Raw genomic sequence first — 19952 nt, 5'->3', positions numbered from 1 at the left:
AATCAAAAGCATACAATGCAACCAATGTAGCCTGATTCACGAACAAACGACTCTTACGAACAGGTTCTTTTTAGTGAATCAAAAGCATACAATGCAACCAATGTAGCCTGATTCACGAACAAACGACTCTTACGAACAGGTTCTTTTTAGTGAATCAAAAGCATACAATGCAACCAATGTAGCCTGATTCACGAACAAACGACTCTTACGAACAGGTTCTTTTTAGTGAAGCGAAAAAATTAGCTGTACCTTGAAGTTGATGAATTTGTGTATTTGGTTTTGCTTGGCTTAGGAAAAACTCACCCTTTAAGCACATGTGAAAGATCATTTTGAGAGATAATTGATAAATCAGCATTCAGTTTCTCCATCAGATCCGTCCCTGGACCACTGAAGTCCATCCATGTGGACATGAATACTCCAGACGCCTGGAATGGAGAAAGGAAAACCAAGCCCAGACTTGTCCCAATCCAAGACCCAATACTTTTACCAAATGTACTCTGTGCACCCGCAGATTTAATCACTATTGTCTCCACAGCAATATTAATTTGCTATTAGGTTTGTAAGTAAGTGTGTTACGAATGTAAAATAATTTTGTGAATTTTATTCCACGGCACTTTCATTTTTCCCTGCCATCAGCAGCAGCTGTTCCCTGACTCAAGCATCTGAGCCTTCCCTGGCAGAAAGCAGCTCTGCTCTGGGCTTTCCTCATGGAGACTTGGAGAAGGGAAGTACATGCATGCCTGAGTGACCAGATGGATCAAACAGCCTCAGGGAAGCCCACAGTTTCCTTCCACTCGTCATGCTCCTATCTTCCAGCGCAAGACTTCAGTGTGACTAAAGAGAAACTGCCAGAGGACGATTTCAAATACTGCCATTTCAAAGCTAAAAAGCTTAATAGAGTTCTCTTTGCCTTAGATGTTTCTCCTCAGACTCTTTAGAAGAAATAAGATACATTACATGCATTAAGAGCGGCTAAATATTTTGGTAAGTTTTGTTCAGGTATCAGCTGTTGGCAGTGGGAAGGCCGCTGTCAAACATCACCTTAACCAGTTACTGAAGCGTGTCCAAGTTCCTGGTTACTGTTGTGTCTCTTGAGTGTAATTATGGCATTGGGTGTGAACATGACCATGTCAAAGCGTTCAGAAGAGACCACGAGACAAATGTGTGCCAACATGCAGCTCATGGAAAATAAACAGAAAACTAAAAGGTACAGTTATTAGCTTTTTTTTTTTTACTATTATGCTTCCTAAATTCTACTCAATATTGATCTGCATGTTAAATCATGTTAAATCCAAATATAATATATACAGTATATAATTATAATTCTGCCATTTATAATGTAAGAATCATGGAAAAGAGCAGCTCAGAAATGCATAATGTAGATTTTTGTATTACAAATAAATAAATCAAAACAATTTTGTAGCTATTTTAAAATAAATGTTAAATTTTATTGTACTTATTTTATTAAATATGAATTTTTATTAATAATAATAAAAATGAATGTATACGTATTAGATGAACACGTTTCCACCTCACAATTATATATGCATTATTTATTTCATATATATATATATATATATATATATATATATATATATATAGTGCTTTATATCATATATAAAAAATAATACCCATATCTTAAATCTATACATGAATATGTTACATATACAATATTTATATATATATAATTTGTGTATTTTGATATGCATATATAAATATACATAAATGCATATAAAATTTATATATATATATCTGTATTATGGAAGCCCATTTCTACTCACAAGTTATTGTAAATTATAAAAAAAATATTGTAAATTTATATCTTCCAATTTTGAGCTTATATCACAATGTGAATTTATGTCTTCATTTAAACTGTATACTCTGGGTTGGAAGCCGTTGTATGGGCTCTGCTCTCTCTCTCAGTGTTGCTGTAAACCGCAATCTGCTGGAGGAATTAAGAGTTCTCACATCGTCATAACAAGCCATTTCTATTGTATGCTGCACTGAACACAGGGCTGGAACAGAGAAAATTACTCTACTTTGTTTAGTTTCTGCATTACGCTTTCACTAAAAGTGTGCTTTAGAGATGTTAGAGGTGGCTTATGAGTAGCGCTGATATTAGGTGATGGTAATGGAAAACAATAGCCAGGAATAATTATGGACTTCTATGACTCATTGATCCTGGGCTACAGAGTCATTCTCTATCAGATGAGAGGTTTGATGAGCTGCAGGAACATTCACAGGGAATCTGTTAGCATTGTATGCTCCATTCATTTGACTGCCGACTAGGCACTGATGTCGTTTTGCTATAGTGAAGAGCTTCTATTGTCCTGCCTGTTGCCATCACATCAGAAACAATTAAACACCAGCCATCATGCTGAATACAACATACTAGCTGCTGCTTTGTAAAAAGTCTCCTGTCAGTCCTTTCTGTGCAAATCTGATTTAATTTATGACTTCACTGTGGTTCAGTTCAGTTAGCAGATCTCCAAAATTGCATTTTGTTGCTCAAACGTTGGTATTTAGTAGTTTAGGAGACTTTTCCCAAAGAGTTTTATGAAGTATCTGTCTGTCTGTCTGTCTAATAAATTATATGTAAAAAAAATATATATATAAATATTAGAATATGAATAGCATATGTGTATATATATAATATATATAAATTAAATTTAAATAATGGAAAATTACACATTTAGTAAATTATTATAAATTATTACTGCAAATAGACAACAACGTCATTATATGTAATGTTTAATGGTCGAATGTCATTACTACAGAAACTGCACTCTATCTTCAGACTTTAAAAAGTTGTATTCTGAAAATTCTGGTCTTTTTTGCATTTACATTTTTAAGCGTTCAAATTTTTTCCCCAGAAAGGGTGAGAAGAGGGATCTGTGCTGTGCTTGGGAATGTTCTGATACGGATGGCAGAATCAGCGGTAAGCAATCAAATCCATTCATATTCAGTCAGGGAACCTATGTAAGTAATGGCTTACATTGTAATGAATCTAGTTAAAAGGAATAAAATGCTGCCAGAGAAAAATCAATAATACTCTCTGAAATGGCTCTAATGCCACATCAGAGTCTTGAGTGACAGTCCCACTGAGTTCCCTTAAACATGGTTTAGTTCAAGCAGCAGGAGAGGAGATAATGGACGACGCTGGCGTTTTCCTGTGTGCGACCTGCGTCTAATTACACAGTTGCTTTCACCTGCTGCTATGGGAAATTCCTTGCGGGGATCTGGAGGCGTCCATTATGTGCGGTGCAAACATTTGTCTGCTACTGAGTCTAGCTTGCTACCCAGCATGCCTCAAAATCACCTCGCAGTGTGTATCGGGACTGAAAGGCACGACTTTCTGCCAATTACTCAGCATGTAGAGGTTTCTCTGCACATGGAGACATGAGGCCAGATGCTTAATTTGCTCACGTTTTTCTGTTTTGACTGGTTATTATGTTTGTTTATGTTTATAACTATTGTTTTGACTGGAGGGTGAAAATTGATTTGTCACTAAAGCAGTTTTTGGAAAGACAATAACCAGGCTAGGAGTAATGGGATACTTGGCACACATTTATGTAAGCAAGATACAAAATTGATGCAGCTTCATCCACATACATTAAAAACAATTTAACACTGTGATACTGTGATTCAGTTCAGCAGAGAGAGCTATACACAAAGTTAATCTCTAAAATAGCCTAATCCATCTAGATTGGTCTGATTTGTTGGTTTTAGAGGGCACTTGTCATCTTAAGACTATAGTTTCATATATTCACTGTATTTTTACAGCATTACAACCGCTCTATGTTCCACTTGTCCTTATTTTTTAAGATGGACGCAATATATCATTTGTTTTCTGAGCAACTTCCAAGCAGCCTCATGTCGGAGCTCAACAAGGGCACTGTGTGAGTCACGACCGCTACTGACTATTAGATGCGCAAATGACACTTCACTCACAACAGCACTTTGGTACTGAGTCATATGTGCTCAAACCATATACAATTATTGTAACTGATACGATTACCTACCCAACTCACTGCAATGGACCTTTCTTGCATTGACATTTTCTCTGTCAAAGATAAAAAGAAGCAACAGTTCACCTAAAAATTAAAATTTGCTAAAAATGTACTCCGGAGAAATTTAGCATTGATATATAAACCTTGTTTACAGATGGTCGATGGATCCTCTGCAGTGAATGGGTGCCATCAGAATGAGATTCCAAACAGCTGATAAAAACATCACAATAATTCACAAGTAATCCACACCACTCCAATCCATCAATTAATGTATTGTGAAAAAAAAACAAAACAAAAAAAACTCCAAAAACACATTCAATTTAAACCGCTGCTTCTGTAGAAAACAACATTCTGGATTGAGGACACCCATTTTAGGTGGAAACAATTTTGATTTTAAATATGTTAATGATGAATTTATTACAAGCATGCAACTTTTTACTGGACAAGATGTTAATTCTTGTGTGGATTATTTTTATGTTTTTATCAGTTTTTGGACTCTCATTCTGATGGCACCCATTCACTGCAGTGCAGCCAATTTGAATTTCTAGGTCAGCTATTCCTTTAATGATAACATTTGGACTTGTTCAAACATAATTTCACACATATTGCATATTTATGTGCACAGAAGATGTTCTCGCTCTGAATTTTTGACAAATTCACAACAGGTGCATGTACACAGAAATGTGTTCCTGTCATCATTCATCACTGTTGATGAATGTGGATTATTCTAAATGAGGGCAGGTGTATCTACAACTAGTAATTTGCATAAAAAAACGCCCAAGGCATGTTCATATATAGGTTTTCCACTCAAAACCAATTCTCAAAAAACAGGCTTTAATTGACTACAAATGTACAAGGCAAGCTGCATTTTTTCATGTAATTTTTTTTCAGAAATTATAAACAGTTTTATTTCACTTTACTTCTTTTCACAAACTCCAGTATTGGCATCTTCTCAAAATATTGTGAATAATTACAAAAAACTAACATTCATGCTGCAAATTATGCAGATGTCTCACAGGAGCAAATATCAGCCAGATGTTGTTTACTCCAATCTCATATACAGCAGGGCCCTAAAGTCTGAGACCACAGTGAAAATTTGATTTAAAAAAAGAGAGAGAGAGAAAAAAAAGCCAATTTAAAAATAGGAAGAAATTTGTAAGATTTTTTTGATCACTCTGATTTTGTACTCTTTGTACAGATGCTTAGATATTCTTGCATTTATTAAAGCACAAGGTTCTTTTTGGATAATTGTCAAGTCATGCTGGATTACATGATCATCAGGTTTAACTTGTGGAGTTCATAACAAAAGAGTGACAAAACAAATACTAAGATATTCCAAAAATTCATTAAATTAGAAACATTTCTATGGAGTCAAAATAGGGCCATATAGATCTGCAAAATAAAACAATGTTTTGCAAACAAAAAATATGTTTTGCAAAAAAAAAAAAAAGTTTTGCAAAAAAAAATAGAGTATTGAGAAAAAAAATGCTTTTTTGCAAGTAAAAAAAAAAATAGCAAAAGAAAAGTTAACCACTGAGAGAAAAAATAAAGTTTAGCAAAGTAAAACTTCAGCAGCATTGACTTTGCAACACATATTTCCCTTTGCGCCGCTCCTTTAAATCCGCGTTTCAGTCATCCGTGCCTCTGCGGCGCAAGCTTTCCTTTGCGCCTCGCTTTGTGTCCCTGATTTGACGTGGGGGAGGGGTCAAGAGGTTGGGGTGTGTACAAGGGACGAAGGCGCGTCCTTCTCGTTACGTCATCAGCGCGAGCCCCAGACCGAGTGAGTGGATCGATCGAAATGGCTGAGCAGAGACATGCGGGTGATGGATCACAGGTATGTATTATTGATTGCTTTCTTATTATTATTAGACTCCTATATTATTATTAGACTCCTATATTATTAATAACAGATACTTCAGACCGGCCAGAGGGTGGTATTTAGCGGGGTTTTGAAGTAAAATTATTTGAGTAACACAGGCTATTATGTGTGGAGAGCTTTCACTGAACATCATAATCTCATTTTTTGATGGAGATGGGCCTGTAGAGGCTTTTTGCATCTGAAATCTTTAAATGTAATCCGCAAAAAAAGGCACAATATAGTATGTGTGGTGGAAATAGTATTCAGACATACGTTACTGCATCCGCCATGTTCTGTTGTCATGTGACCCGTATGTTCTTTGACCTGAGACGTTAAGAGTAATTGCAACCTTTACCTAGGCGTCAGCACAAATAAGGCTGTCACGATTAACAGACATTATATTGTACATGATTTATGAACAGCTTGTGGGTGAAATAGGTAAAATACTGTTGCACCCGAAAGCTAGAGGTCGCTCTCGTGCGAAAACTCAAAATACGCACAGTAGAGGAAGACAATAACACACATAACTAGTTATAGGAAATGCATATGGACATCATTTTATCAATATTCCTAAAACCTTCTCAGGTATTTAAATAAAGTATATTAATAATAATGATGATGATGTTCGACTGGTGTTGCTTTTTCAAATGCACGTTATAAGTGACCCAAACTCGAACTGCTTTTACATAGAGCAGCATTTCCTACTGATCAGAATCGTGAAAACACTCAAATAAGAAACAATCGTGCACAAAACACACACAGATGCACAGAACTCAACACACACACACCAGCCAAACTCCTAAGGGTGTTTTAACTTTAGCTGACTCGCATATCAATTTGTAAATAATTTTTTATACATTTAATCAAATAAATTCTTATCTTTAGGTCCATGGACCTAATGATGCCACAAGTCACCAGCTGGGAAGGATGATCATGGAAAGACTGCTATCCAAACTGCAGGATACAATGAGTCGCCTACCCCTAGATCTAGATTATTTGCAGTTTTTATGCGGTCATGAGCTTCTCTTCATTTCATCAGTCTATGATCAAATTTCAGTCCCAGGGGAACTCCTTGGCGAACTGTCAACCTTGAAAAACACAGTGGATAGGCATATTGACAATAACAATGAACCTGTTACTGCCCTTGAAGTGGAATTTGGAGGTAAGGGGCCCCCAAAGTTTATTATTTCCAGAGAACATCTTCAGTACCTAGTTAATATGCAGCTATCTGTTCCATGTATTGCCTAGCTTCTTGGTGTGTCAACAAGGACAATCAAACGTCGCCTCACTGAGTATGGCATTTCTCTAAAGGACACCTACAGTAAAATCACAGATGAAGAACTTGACAACCTAGTGAGATCAATCAAAGCTAAAAGTCCACACCTAGGCCATAGAATGATGAAGGGACACTTACAAGCCTTGGGTCATCGTGTGCAATGGACAAGAGTTTGGGATTCCATGCATCGAGTGGACTCTGCTGGAATACTTGCAAGAATTACACAATTGAGATGTGTAGTCAGAAGGACTTATTCCATCAAGGGCCCTCTTCATGTTGTTCACGTAGACACAAACCATAAGCTGATAAGGTATGTCATGCGTGTCAAGCCATTGATGTAATGCTACTGATAAAAGTATATGTGACCCTTTCTGTGAAAATATCACATATTGTGATCACATTACATTATGTGAAGTCATTATTTGTGAGTTTGTGTTTTCTAATTCTATTTAAATTCTTTGAAAATGTATGAAGGAATATAAGTAATGCCCAAGATTTTTTTGATATTTTTAATCCTTAAAAATGATTTATTATACATGCACCATAGCTCTTTGATAGAAGTCAGTTCGAGAAACACAGATCTTGAAATCCTTGCTGTCATCTACCCTTCTTGCCAACAAACGCAATACATCATCTGGACTATAAAAACAGGAAAAAAAAGATTAGTAAAGAATTCTGATGTCTCAGGGTTGTTAAAATGTAATAAATAAACTGTACCATTTCATGTCTGGGCCTTGGTTTTGCTGTACTGGTGTGCCACACGGAGGACTACTCTCATAATCCAGTGTCTGTAATATACTGAGTATATACCCAATGGTTAGATTGACTTCTTATAACATTTACAACAGGTTATAACACTTATAATACTTAAAACATGTTTTTAATACATAACATTATTAAATGTCTGTAAATGAAATAACTTTTCAAATCATTAAAAATTACCTATCTCCACAAACGCTTGCATGCATGGGCAACTCTGTCTGTGAAAATGTGTCTAAACAAATGGGACACTGTCCCTCATCCTATAATGGCAAAAGGACAACTGATTAAGTATTATACAATAAAATCCCAATTAAAACACAATTGGTTATTTCCAAACTCCAATCAAGTTATTTGTTTAATTTGTCACTTTAAATACTTTGGTCACCAATATTTTGCAAGATCTAAACAAGCACTCGCTGTTTCAGTTTTTTTTAACTTTACAATTTACTAAACATTTAGAACTGAATCAGAATGTTTTTTTGTATTGACTTCTAACATTTGTGTATAGTTTGAAAACTATAAAAATAGGGCATTCTCAACCAGTGTTATTTACCTCTTGCAAAATGGTCTTTATGTACCAATGAGAGACAGTATAATTACAATCAATTAATCAAAAGTGCTTGACAATAAGGCACTACAAAGAAAATACCATACATTACCATTTTACTAACTGCACCGGTCCTTATGCACTTAAATTAAAAGCAAATGTATTCTCAAATATTTTGAATATATTAAAAACAGCATTTTCATTTAGCTCACCTCAAAACTTGTGGTGGGTGTAGGAGAACAAGTTTGTATTGAAGTGGTGGGTGTAGGTGTAGAAGCTGGGGCTGTAGGGGTAAGTGCTCTGGTAATCTCACCAACTACTTTTACATCATCATCTTCAGTAGTCTGAAATGACAAAACGAGATATATTCTGCCTAAAAGAAAACTTAACTGAAAAATGTTATAATAAATTCTACTAAAAAATGTCATTGTGTAAACAACATACCTCATCATTAGCTGACTGTGTGCAGCCACCACAAGATTTAACATGCAAGTACAAAACTGGTAGTGGCATTGTGGTTTTACAAGTACGACACTCAACCTTTGGCATCTTCGCAAACTCTTCTGCTGAGAATGGCAGTGGATCAAGACATAACTCTTCTTGAAGAGGGACCATATACAGTGCTGTTCTTCCAGCGGTGGTAGCCATTTTGAGAAGGCTGCCTGTATAACCCTCTGAGTCTGGAGGGACAACAGTAAGCTTTCTTCTTCCATTCCCACCTGACAATTTAAAAACACATTAACAAATCCAGCAATAAAAGGTCTTTACTATATAATTGGGCTTTATACTGTAGCTAAAAACGAAGTGCTTTTATAAAAAAAAAAAACTTACAACACAGTGCAAAAAACAGTGCTTCCCATATTCTATTAACACTTCCCTGTGTACTATTATTAAAAAAGGATGTAGCCTGGGATTTAAGGTTAGAATGCCAGGGGAAATGTTCAATTAATAACTACCTATGGAAATTACTTACACTACAGTATACTCTACTCAGATATTCATGTTTGTGTCTGTTCTGGTTGACAGTACAGCATACCTGGTGCCTTATAAAGTAACCACCCTCCAGTAAGTGACTTCATCTTTGGAAATTCAGCTTCAAGGAGCTTGCATAACTGAAATAAACATGAAACAGAACAAGGGTTCTCAAACAACCATACAAAGTAAAAACTAAATCTTTATCACATTGAAAATTTTACATGCATTTGTTTGTCATTTTTATACATACTAATTCACATTTTGCTATGTTTAAGCAAATTATGTTCATTCATCTCAGCATGTTTTGAAAGTGGAATATTACTTTGAAGCAGTTAATTATATATTATTCGCAGGGTGATAAAGAAATAATCCTGCTCTAATCAGATGGCACAAACTAACAAATTAGATTGTACTATAAAATGAACTTACATCCGAATGGTTCACATTGGATGAAATTGTAATCACCCGTTTTCCTAGTCCGGCCTGGAGTAGTTCAAGCTCTTCAGAAGGTGTGGGTGAGGTGTCAGTGTTGCTGCTCATTAAATATATGGAAACAGCAAATGGTTTCCAAGGTGTGGCTTTCACATGTATTTGTGGATTTGGAGTTTTCTTCTTTGCTTTTTTAAACATCCCAGGAAAAGATCTACAAATAATAAAACAATGTTAATTATAATATTAAACATTCAAAAGACAATTGTTAAGATAATTAGATGTGGATGCGGCAATATCTGGCCATATCCTGCTCTATTCGAGGCTGAGAAATAGCAGGAGGCTGCTGTCGTTGTTGTGGCTGCTGCTGCTGACCCTGAGCTGACTGAATCTGACCAAGGCTTTGGGTCAGAAGACCTATTAAATTCTGTGCAGCTGTACAGACATCTGAATATTCTCTCTGTTAAATATGTCATGACAACATCATATAGGATTATCTGGATCAGGGGTTTTAAACTCAGTTCCTGGAGGGCAGCGGCTCTGCACAGTTGAGCTCAAACCCTAATCAAACACATCTGATTCAGCTAATCAAGATCTTCAGGATTTCTAGAAACCTCCAAACAGGTGTGGGTTGGAGCTGGTTTGAGCTAAACTGTGCAGAGCTGTGGCCCTCCAGGAATTGAGTTTCACACAACTGATCTAGAATAAGTGCATTAACAATGTATCATATTAACATCACAGCTTTTAAACATAGTCTATATGGATGTGACCTACTGTATATAAATCAACTTGTTCGGAATCAGAAAGAGGTTTATTTCAAATTATGTTTGCACATACAAGGGATTTGTTTTGTATTATTTGTTTTCAATTTACAGTATATTTTGAGAGACACCTTTGGCATCGTTTATAGTCCATAATACAACTAGGACGTGGAGAATAATAATTATTATTTATTAATTATAAAACAACGTGAAAGGTGTGCATATTGAGAGAAATGTAACTTTACAGCCGCCGACACACTTAACGTTGCGTCGGCGATTAGCTAATCGCCACATTAACCGCATTAATTGATCTCTAACTTACTTAACTTGAGCAAACGCGTTGATACACATAGTTACATATAGTTATCGGTCTATCTAGCGAACTTGAAGAAAGCGATCAATAATACATACCTGTGATCCATCACCCGCATGTCTCTGCTCAGCCATTTCGATCGATCCACTCACTCGGTCTGGGGCTCGCGCTGATGACGTAACGAGAAGGACGCGCCTTCGTCCCTTGTACACACCCCAACCTCTTGACCCCTCCCCCACGTCAAATCAGGGACACAAAGCGAGGCGCAAAGAAAAAAGAAGCGCAAAGGAAAGCTTGCGCCGCAGAGGCACGGATGACTGAAACGCGGATTTAAAGGAGCGGCGCAAAGGGAAATATGTGTTGCAAAGTCAATGCTGCTGAAGTTTTACTTTGCTAAACTTTATTTTTTCTCTCAGTGGTTAACTTTTCTTTTGCTATTTTTTTTTTTACTTGCAAAAAAGCATTTTTTTTCTCAATACTCTATTTTTTTTTGCAAAACATATTTTTTGTTTGCAAAACATTGTTTTATTTTGCAGATCTATATGGCCCTATTTTGACTCCATACATTTCAGCATGGTAATTTATTAATTATATATCCCCAATATATCGCTCGCTGCTCTCCAGAGGTTAGATGTTGAAGACATTTGCATTTAAAACTTTAAACCCCCACTTGCCTTCTCTGGAGCAAACGGTGAGTCATGGAGAGTCCCACAGCGTCAGTGCAGCTTTCTGAAAGATAGCCGTAGAGTGGGACATCGATCAGAGCCGGGCCACGCTGGGCTCAGACCTGACATTTAAAAACCGGACCTGTGATTAATCATTGGCCTAACAGGGCTCAGACTTCACAGCATTTGTAATGAAGCCCTATGGACACTCAAAGACCCAAGAGCAAGAAAGCAGGTTTAACATCTCTGTGATAGACATAACCTTGTTAAACAGTCTAAATAGGAATGTTTATATTTACCCAAATATCCTGGAAGGATTCATTCTTGTTTCCAAAGCAGAAATTAGATCTTCTCAACATATTTTAATGCAGGTATGAAATCAATATGCCCTAGCTAATCATATTACATCAAAAGTACCGTCCTTTCCAGAGTGTTAGCAACAATAATACATACCACGAATAGTGCTAGTGTAGTTAATTGCGTCTATATTGGGAATAGCAATAAAACTTTCCAGAAAACAACTGGAAATGTTTTTAACCTGGTTTTTAACGCTGCTCCTGCAAAATGATTAATAAATAATGTGCATGATGTCCGCTTTGTTTATTCATCAAATAACTTTTTATGATTTTATACAATTTATGAATGTGCTGTACACTGATTCATTACACATTGTATTGTAATTCTACAATATCATTGTATTTTGTACATGCAACTTAGCTAGTTTTAGTGTATATAAATAAGTGACACTGAAGACTGGAATAATGGCATTGCAGGAATAAATTACATTTTTAAATATATTAAAAATAGAAAAAAAGTTTTTCAACTGTAATAATATTTCACAGTATTACAGTTTTTAACTGTATTTTTCATCATATAAATGGTGCCTTGAAAAGGACAATAATATTCTTTCAAAAACATTAAAAAAAATCTTACATATGACTGTATTTTTTTAACAGATGATAATGAATTTCACCAATACCAGGAGGCTCAACAGAAGGTTAGGCACAAATGCAGTTACTTGGACGAAAGGAACATCATTTTGTCCCCTCATTTATTTGCTCAGCCCAGGTCATGCATATCCAGAGCAAATGATGCATCTGATGAAGCAAACTCAAGATGGAAAGCATCTCAAATCAGTAGCGTCCCCAATAAATCTGCCAGCCCAGACATGAACATTACTACTGAGAGACCAAGTGCACCAGACCCAAGCTGTGTACCGATAAATCCCAGCGTATCAAGTGATTCAGTGACCCAGAGACAAAATACTGTCAGCGAGAACTCACTGCAAGTACATATCGTAGAGGTGAACGGGATTCTGCCAATGATTGAGTGGATTCCGGAATCATCTCATGAGCAAATGATGGAAGAAACCACATCCTGGAGGTGTGCTGGACTTGTCTCAGCGAACAATGAAACAAGAAGTCCTGAAGCTCTTTGGAAAAAGGCATCTGGAAAGAAAATCGAATGGTGCCATGAGCGCCTGGCTAAGGCGGCCCACCTTGGGTCATCATCGCCCACCGCAGCCAGACCCAGAGTGGTGATCCGGAGACTGGCACGAGGAAGAGGTTACAGAGGGACAAGCAGGCATAGGGAACAGAAGCTCAAACCGTTGGTGAATCACAAAGACCTGCACAATAGCTACTACAGTCTGTCAACACTGCAGAATCGCTATGGATGTCTCTGTAGCCCTTGCCAACCGCTGTTGAGACACAGTCCAGGGGGAGACCAGCGAAACGCCACACATAACCTTGACAGGAAACAGCAAGGACAGCAGAGAGAGTTTTCAGAAGCGATTGGGGTAAGATCGATGTTCTCAAACTACAGACTTTTTGGTCTAAAAGCCAAACTCTTCCATTTTGCTGCTTTTGAGATTTGTTTTCTGTCCACTTCCTTCTCAGTCACGTCAGCTGATCGATGTCCTGACTCGAACTTCTCGCCTTTAAAGCACAAAGGCCAATTTTTACAAGCATGCGAATTGAATGAGAAGCAAAACAAAGCGTAACACAATAAGGCTACTTGTTCTCGCTGGGAAACCTGCAGTGCAGATTGATTGTTTTAGAAGGATATCGACCTGTTTTGTGGTAAACAGAAATGAATGATTTTGTGACACAATCAGCCTCTGTTTGATTCCAGATGAATGCTGGGATATGGACTGGTAGCTATTGTTAGCTGCAAAGTATTACAGGAGCAATTTAGACTCTGTAGGTTTTTTTAGAGTGCATGCTAAACACTGATGTAGTAATGTGTAAACATGTCAGTGAGTGCACAATGCTTTAGGCTGACAAAGAAAATGCAATGTATATAATGTAGGGCTGAATTAAATATGAAAAACTAATTATTAGGAATTTTCATTGTGACATCATTTACAGGTCAATGAGGCTCATTTTTAGGGTGGCCAAGAGAGCTCAATGTGCTGCAACTTATATATGCAAACATATAAACATATGCAAATCGAAAAAAGCACTGGCGAATTGAAATCGACAACACGTGCTGAAAATACTCGCAACACAATCAAATACAGAAATGTGCTGCAAATATGCACAACACGACCAAATACAAAAAAGTAGCATAGACCACAACAGAAATGTTTATCCAAAAGGAAACCCCAACAACCCTTCCGAAAATTAACCATGATTTTATTATTGTAAAAGTGTAGTAACTTTTTTTGGCATATTGATTACCATTTGAATAATCACAGTTGTACAAATACCATGGTTAAAATATGGTTAGTGTAGCAAAACAACGGTTAATTAGCTATTAGCTAGCCCACTTACATAACATTTCACAGTTAAAGTAACTGTGTATTTCGTCAACTTATTAGGCTAATAATATCCAAAAAAGCTAAGGAATCATTTGATCAGGATATTAAAATAGATTAAAAAAAAATTCATCTTTCAGAGCAGACATTGATAATGTCCCAGTCATGTTCGTCACATATTGCGGTTTCCTTAAACATTCCACTGGGGTCTGTGCATACTGTACTTACAGAGCATTTCTGCCTATTTGGTTCTGTTATGAGAATTTGTAGCATGTTTCTGTATTTGGTTGTGTAGCGAGTATTTGCAGCGTGTTTCTATATGGTTTTGCGATTATTTGCAGTGCATTTCTGCATTTGGTCGCACTGCGTGTATTTGCAATGCAATTCCATATTTGGTTTTGTTGCTAGTATTTGCAGCATGTTTCTATATTATGTTGCAATTGTTTACAGCGCATTTCTGTATTTGGTGCGTATTTGCAACGTTCTGTATTTGGTTGTGTTGCGAGTATTTGCATTACTGATGATGTTGTTTTCTTTATTTGTTGGTTTTTTTTGCCATTTGCATTTTAATGAATTTTGAGGGTAAAGGTGCTTAATTGCTCTGAAAACAGCATTTATTTATTTATGTTTTCTTTTGGATTTAGGGTGTAGTGTGACCTTGGTATCTCTTGACAGATTTCGCCAACTAGCTACTTTAGGCAGAAGCTTGTGACATCACTAATTTGTGTAATGCTCAGTTCCTGACCTAGAAACTCTGTTAGCAGTTTTTTTTTTTGACAAACAATGGATATATTTTAAAGGAAACATTACATGCAGTATTAAAATGTAATATCAAAAAGCATAATCTATTTTACTTACATAATGTGATGCATTTCCAAGTTGAACAAAACTTGATTTTAATACTATCTACATAACATATTATTGCCAAAAGGAAAGTTGTTTGAGAAGAAACGCTTTTTTTAAAGTAATTGTTTTTCTTTCGAATAGCTTGCATTAACAAAATTTACAAATAGACCAGTAATGCGTATTAAGAAAGCAAATAGGAAGAATTTTCATTTCATGTTGAACCGATTAACTTCAAACAGGCATTACTGAACTGTTAAGTGACCAAATCAAAAAACTATCCCTTGTAATGTGGCCAAGTCATGCCAAATCACCCTTTATTAGTGTTATGTTTACGCCCTGCTTTATTGCGAGCAATGATAAATCATTTTTGGCTTTAGATATGACTCTCAAAAGATCAAAAGACTTTCCTAAGCCCAGGTGGCCTATTTCACAGCACTTCACCACTGGTTTCAGTCTTCAATGAGACAGTTAGCAGCTGCCAGACCGGAGAAAATAAGAAGGAATCTCAAAGCAGGAGAACATGTTTCCCTTGGGAAAAGAATCAATCCTTGTGATGTGGGGAAGGAGGAATGAGAAATAGAGACTTTCCACTTTGACCCTGTTGAGTGACAGTTATAAATGTGAGCTGGTCAAATCGCTCTATCTTTTCTGATTGCTTGTTTGTCCGTTTGTTGCTCCTCAGGACATACGGTGTCAGTCAGGATGCACGAAGAACACCGAATCCCCTCCAACTCTGCACCACGTCACTTTCTCTCATATTTTACAGGTTCTCCAGAGCAAACCAGCCAATTTTCCAGAGGCCAGGGGCCAGAGATGCCACAGGGCTCTTTAAACGTTGCTGAGAGCATTCAATATAAGACATCCTCCCTTTTATAGTCTGCACACATCAGTGAAGTGCTTGTAAAAAAAAAAAACACAGGCTTTAGAATATATATATATATATATTTTTTATTCAAACTTTAAATTTCATCATCTCTACAGTGTAAAAGGTCATGAATTCAAAGCCCTAAAAGGACTCAAAGAGATGGATTCAGATCGATTTGGTAGGAAATCCATCTATAGTCTCCAAATAAACCATTTAGTAATGACTCTCGAGGTGGGATGGGAGAAGAAAATATAGGAATAAGAAGTTAAAAAAGCTTTTGAGGTCGAAAGAACATCTTTTCACAACCAAAAACTCTGTGCAGGCTATAAAACAGAACATAAATAAATATAAACACAATTAAAAAACATCCATTTGGTACACCAGTGTGATAGTACAGCTAAAATTCAAAGAATGTCCATGATAAATACAGTACAATATGTACTTACAGTATGCCATCGTACACTCACAAACCCCCAGCACACATACATGTACAGCACAAACATAAGAAAATAAACATTGATAATCTCTGACAAAAATTATAGTCATGTGCATTTACACTGTACACACCATGTTGGTTTTCACTGTAATACTGCTGCAGGCGCTTATCGCTTTCATTTATGTTTTTTTTTTTCTTTCGGCATTATAAAGTGCAGCTATCCCAGACTTCTGTGATTAGTGATCTAGCAATAATATACCATTTATCACACCAATATATTATATATGTCTCTATATATCAATACAAATATACATACCATTTGAGGGGAAGCCAAATGGGAATGTTCTCATGAGATATGAGGAATCACATTATTGCTCTTAAGGTTAAGGATTGGTCACATCAGCAGGACATATATTTAACCAAGCACCAAAAAATCTAAAACCTTTAAAAGAATATTCTGGGTTATTTTCGTAAGATCTCCAGGCCACAAAATTACAATTATTTTTTTCTTGAAGAATATTATCATGCTAACAGATGAGACTATGATTTGAGCTTGTGGATAACACTCAAAGGTTTGGGATCAGTAAGATGTTTTTATTTTATTTGATGAAAAATACAGTAAATATTATTACTATTTAATATAACTGTTTCCTAATTAGGGAAGTCGTGACCTAATGGTTAGAGAGTCGGACTCGTAATCCAAAGGTTACGGGTTCGAGTCTCGGGCCGGCAGGGATTGTAGGTGGGGGGAGTGAATGTCCAGTGCTCTCTCCACCCTCAATACCACGACTGAGGTGCCCTTGAGCAAGGCACTAAACCCCCAACTGCTCCCCGGGCGCCGCAGCATTAATGGCTGCCCACTGCTCCGGGTGTGTTTACGGTGTGTGTGTGTTCACTGCTGTGTGTGTGCACTTTGGATGGGTTAAATGCAGAGCACGAATTCTGAGTATGGGTCACCATCCTTGGCCATATGTCACGTCACTTTCACTTTCACTATTTCGATATATTTGCAACTGTAATTTATTTCTGTGATGCAAAGCTGAATTTTCAGCATCATTACGCCGGTCTTCATTGTCACATGATCCTTCAGAAATCATTCTAATATGCTGATTTGCTGCTCAAGAAATATTTTTTAATTGTTGTGCTGCAATCCATTTTTAAAGGATTCTTTGATGAATAGAAAGTAAAGAAAAACAGCATTTATGCGAAATAGTATTCTTTTGTAACATTATAAATGTCTTTAATGTCACATTTAATCAATTCAATGCATCCTTGCTGAATAAAAATATGAATTAAAAAAAGTCAAATCCTAACTGACCCCAAAATTTTGAACGGTAGTGTCATTACGCTAAAGACATAACCCAGAATATTCCTTTAAATGGCACCACAACATGACTGAAACAAAGGGCTGGAGATATGAAATATAAATTAGCGCAGCACTGCATCTTTTCAGAATAAAATAATGTAGGAGACTAATTTATATCCACAATTTTACACACGAGGTATCACGGTTTGTTTTTAATGATCACAGGAGGAGAGGTGGCTTTCTGACTCATTATTTCTTTAACATTAACAATATCGATCCTCAGTTAAAGATGTGCTGGCCATTAAAACAGTGTGAAACAAATGTCTACAGTATGTGTGTATCATTTTATGTTGTTCACTGGTTAAATGGACGCATCTGATGGACTGACTCATTATTTTAGTGAGATGGCTGGTGATTGTCTTAGCAGATGATCTGTCTTTCACAGCAGGGTGATTTCAACTCACACTCAAACACAGCTTCACTGTGAAAGCCTACTGGCCACAGGGTGAAACTGAATCCTGGTTCATGAGTTATCTAACCAATGGATCTGGAACTGTTTTTTTTTGTTTGCTGCCAGTACAGTAGGTGAGTACTTGAATTTATCCGAGCTTTGGTATTTTTTTTTAAATGTGATCTTTCAACAGGTATTTTTAGCTTATTTTCTGCCTTATTTTTGTGGACACAGTGTATTTACGTACGTATGGAAGCACAATTCTGCCACAGAGTACAAAATAACAGACATAACCATCAGGAATAGTCACAATTTGAGAAAATCACACTGAGATCATAATTAAGATAAATACATTTGCGATTAAGAGATATTAAGCTGTAATGAAGGGAAGTAAACTCATATTGTGAGATAAAATCATAGTTGAGAAATAAAAGTTACAGTTGTACTCACAATTGTGAGATATGTTGCAATTAAGAGTCATATTGTGAGAGATAAAAATCCCAGTTAAGAGAAATAAATTAGAAATTGTGAGATATTAAAATCACAATTATGAGAAAAAATATGCAGTTTTAAGGTATAAATTCACAAATTGAGACTTCAGTCACAATTTGATTAAAAAGTTGCAATTGTGAGATATTAAGCAGCAATTAAGATAAATTGTGATATTGAGAGACATACAATCACAATTATAAGAAATATGGTTCCAATTTTGAAAAACAATAACAATTTGAGAAAAAAAGTTGCAATTCTGAGAAACAAGGTTGAAATTTTGAGATATCAAGTTGCAATTAAAATAAATAAAGTCTGTGAGACATAAAAATCACAATTATGAGATAAAGTTGTAATTATGAGACACATACGACTTCTGCCACAATTTGAGAAATCACATTGTAAAATAAAGTGTCACAATTCCAAGAATACACTCACAATTACCTTTTTTTTTTTTACTCTGAGGCAGAAATGTGCTTCCATATGTTTGCACTCATCCAATGCAAGCACTACACGAGAAAAAAATAATATAGGAATAAACATTTTCTGGAATATATGACGACAAAATTTTCCACAACTACAAGATTAGTCCATTTTGAATTCCAAGGGCAGGTATTTGGATCAACCTGGCACAAACCTTTCAAAAGCAAACAAAGACACGTACGCTCTCCACATATGCGAGCAGCTGAGATATTCTGAGCTCTAGATGTGAGCTCGGTCTGCAAGAAAGCCAAAAGAACCGGTCAAGGAAATGTGAAGTGCAGCTTCAGTCTTTAGTTGCGTGATGGTAACAGTTATTAGTTGATAGTACTAATATTTCCACACACACAAAGCAAGGGTAGAGCGATCCAAAACGACACCATAGAGAATATGACCACTGCGTTAGCGCTGAGCCGGGACTATCGGGACTGGACGGTAAACAGCGTGGATGTCCAATGTGTCTGCCACACCGGAGAATCAAGGTCACGTGATCTCAGCGAAGGCGATGTGATTCTGTTGACAGAGTGAGACAGAAGGAACAATGTCAGCAAAAACTTGAGAAGATCAAACACATCAAATCTGCTCTGGCAGTGAAACGGCTCTTTAGATGCAAACTGTTTTCACACAGGGTTTGAGGAGAAAAACATTGCTGTACCTAAATTCACTGCAAAATAACATTGTTTTCCAGTAAGAACATCCTTTATTTCTTTTTCATTAAACTCTTG

General features: G+C 36.4%; 3 protein-coding genes across 4 annotated transcripts in view; 1 reads left to right on the top strand and 2 right to left on the bottom strand.

Moving 5' to 3' along the window:
- Positions 1 to 5789: 5789 nt before the first annotated feature.
- LOC306863199 (uncharacterized protein) lies at positions 5790 to 8246 on the top strand. Of its 2 annotated transcripts, XM_079406421.1 has the most exons (3): positions 5790 to 5844; positions 6754 to 7030; positions 7117 to 8090. In XM_079406421.1, exons 1-3 carry the CDS (start codon positions 5809 to 5811, stop codon positions 7158 to 7160), a joined length of 357 nt encoding a protein of 118 aa, XP_079262547.1. In that variant the 5' UTR covers positions 5790 to 5808; the 3' UTR covers positions 7161 to 8090. The 2 variants fall into 2 exon arrangements, 1 of the variants encoding a protein (XP_079262547.1); XR_013783659.1 differs by lacking the exon at positions 5790 to 5844 and adding an exon at positions 6363 to 6453 and having other exon boundaries at positions 6754 to 8246.
- Positions 7647 to 11090, bottom strand: LOC306863198 (uncharacterized protein). The gene is made up of 8 exons (XM_079406420.1): positions 11030 to 11090; positions 9858 to 10071; positions 9490 to 9565; positions 8898 to 9172; positions 8666 to 8797; positions 8087 to 8166; positions 7862 to 7942; positions 7647 to 7783 (listed from the first exon to the last, which is right to left on the bottom strand). Exons 1-8 carry the CDS (start codon positions 11047 to 11049, stop codon positions 7675 to 7677), a joined length of 987 nt encoding a protein of 328 aa, XP_079262546.1. The 5' UTR covers positions 11050 to 11090; the 3' UTR covers positions 7647 to 7674.
- Positions 11091 to 19646: 8556 nt separating this feature from the next.
- LOC306863670 (phospholipid phosphatase-related protein type 5-like) overlaps positions 19647 to 19952 on the bottom strand; it is a gene marked incomplete at both ends in the record, with an annotated part of 39705 nt that continues 39399 nt past the window's right edge. Inside the window, one exon of the mRNA XM_079407176.1 lies at positions 19647 to 19740. Within this exon, the coding sequence (XP_079263302.1) occupies positions 19647 to 19740 (94 nt within the window). The remainder of the gene's footprint in view (positions 19741 to 19952) is intronic.

Source organism: Barbus barbus (genome assembly GCF_936440315.1).
Source record: "Barbus barbus genome assembly, chromosome: 44".
Classification (NCBI taxonomy): domain Eukaryota; kingdom Metazoa; phylum Chordata; class Actinopteri; order Cypriniformes; family Cyprinidae; genus Barbus; species Barbus barbus.
The sequence above is the reverse complement of the archived record's forward strand: the minus strand, read 5'-3'. Positions and strand labels throughout refer to the sequence as shown.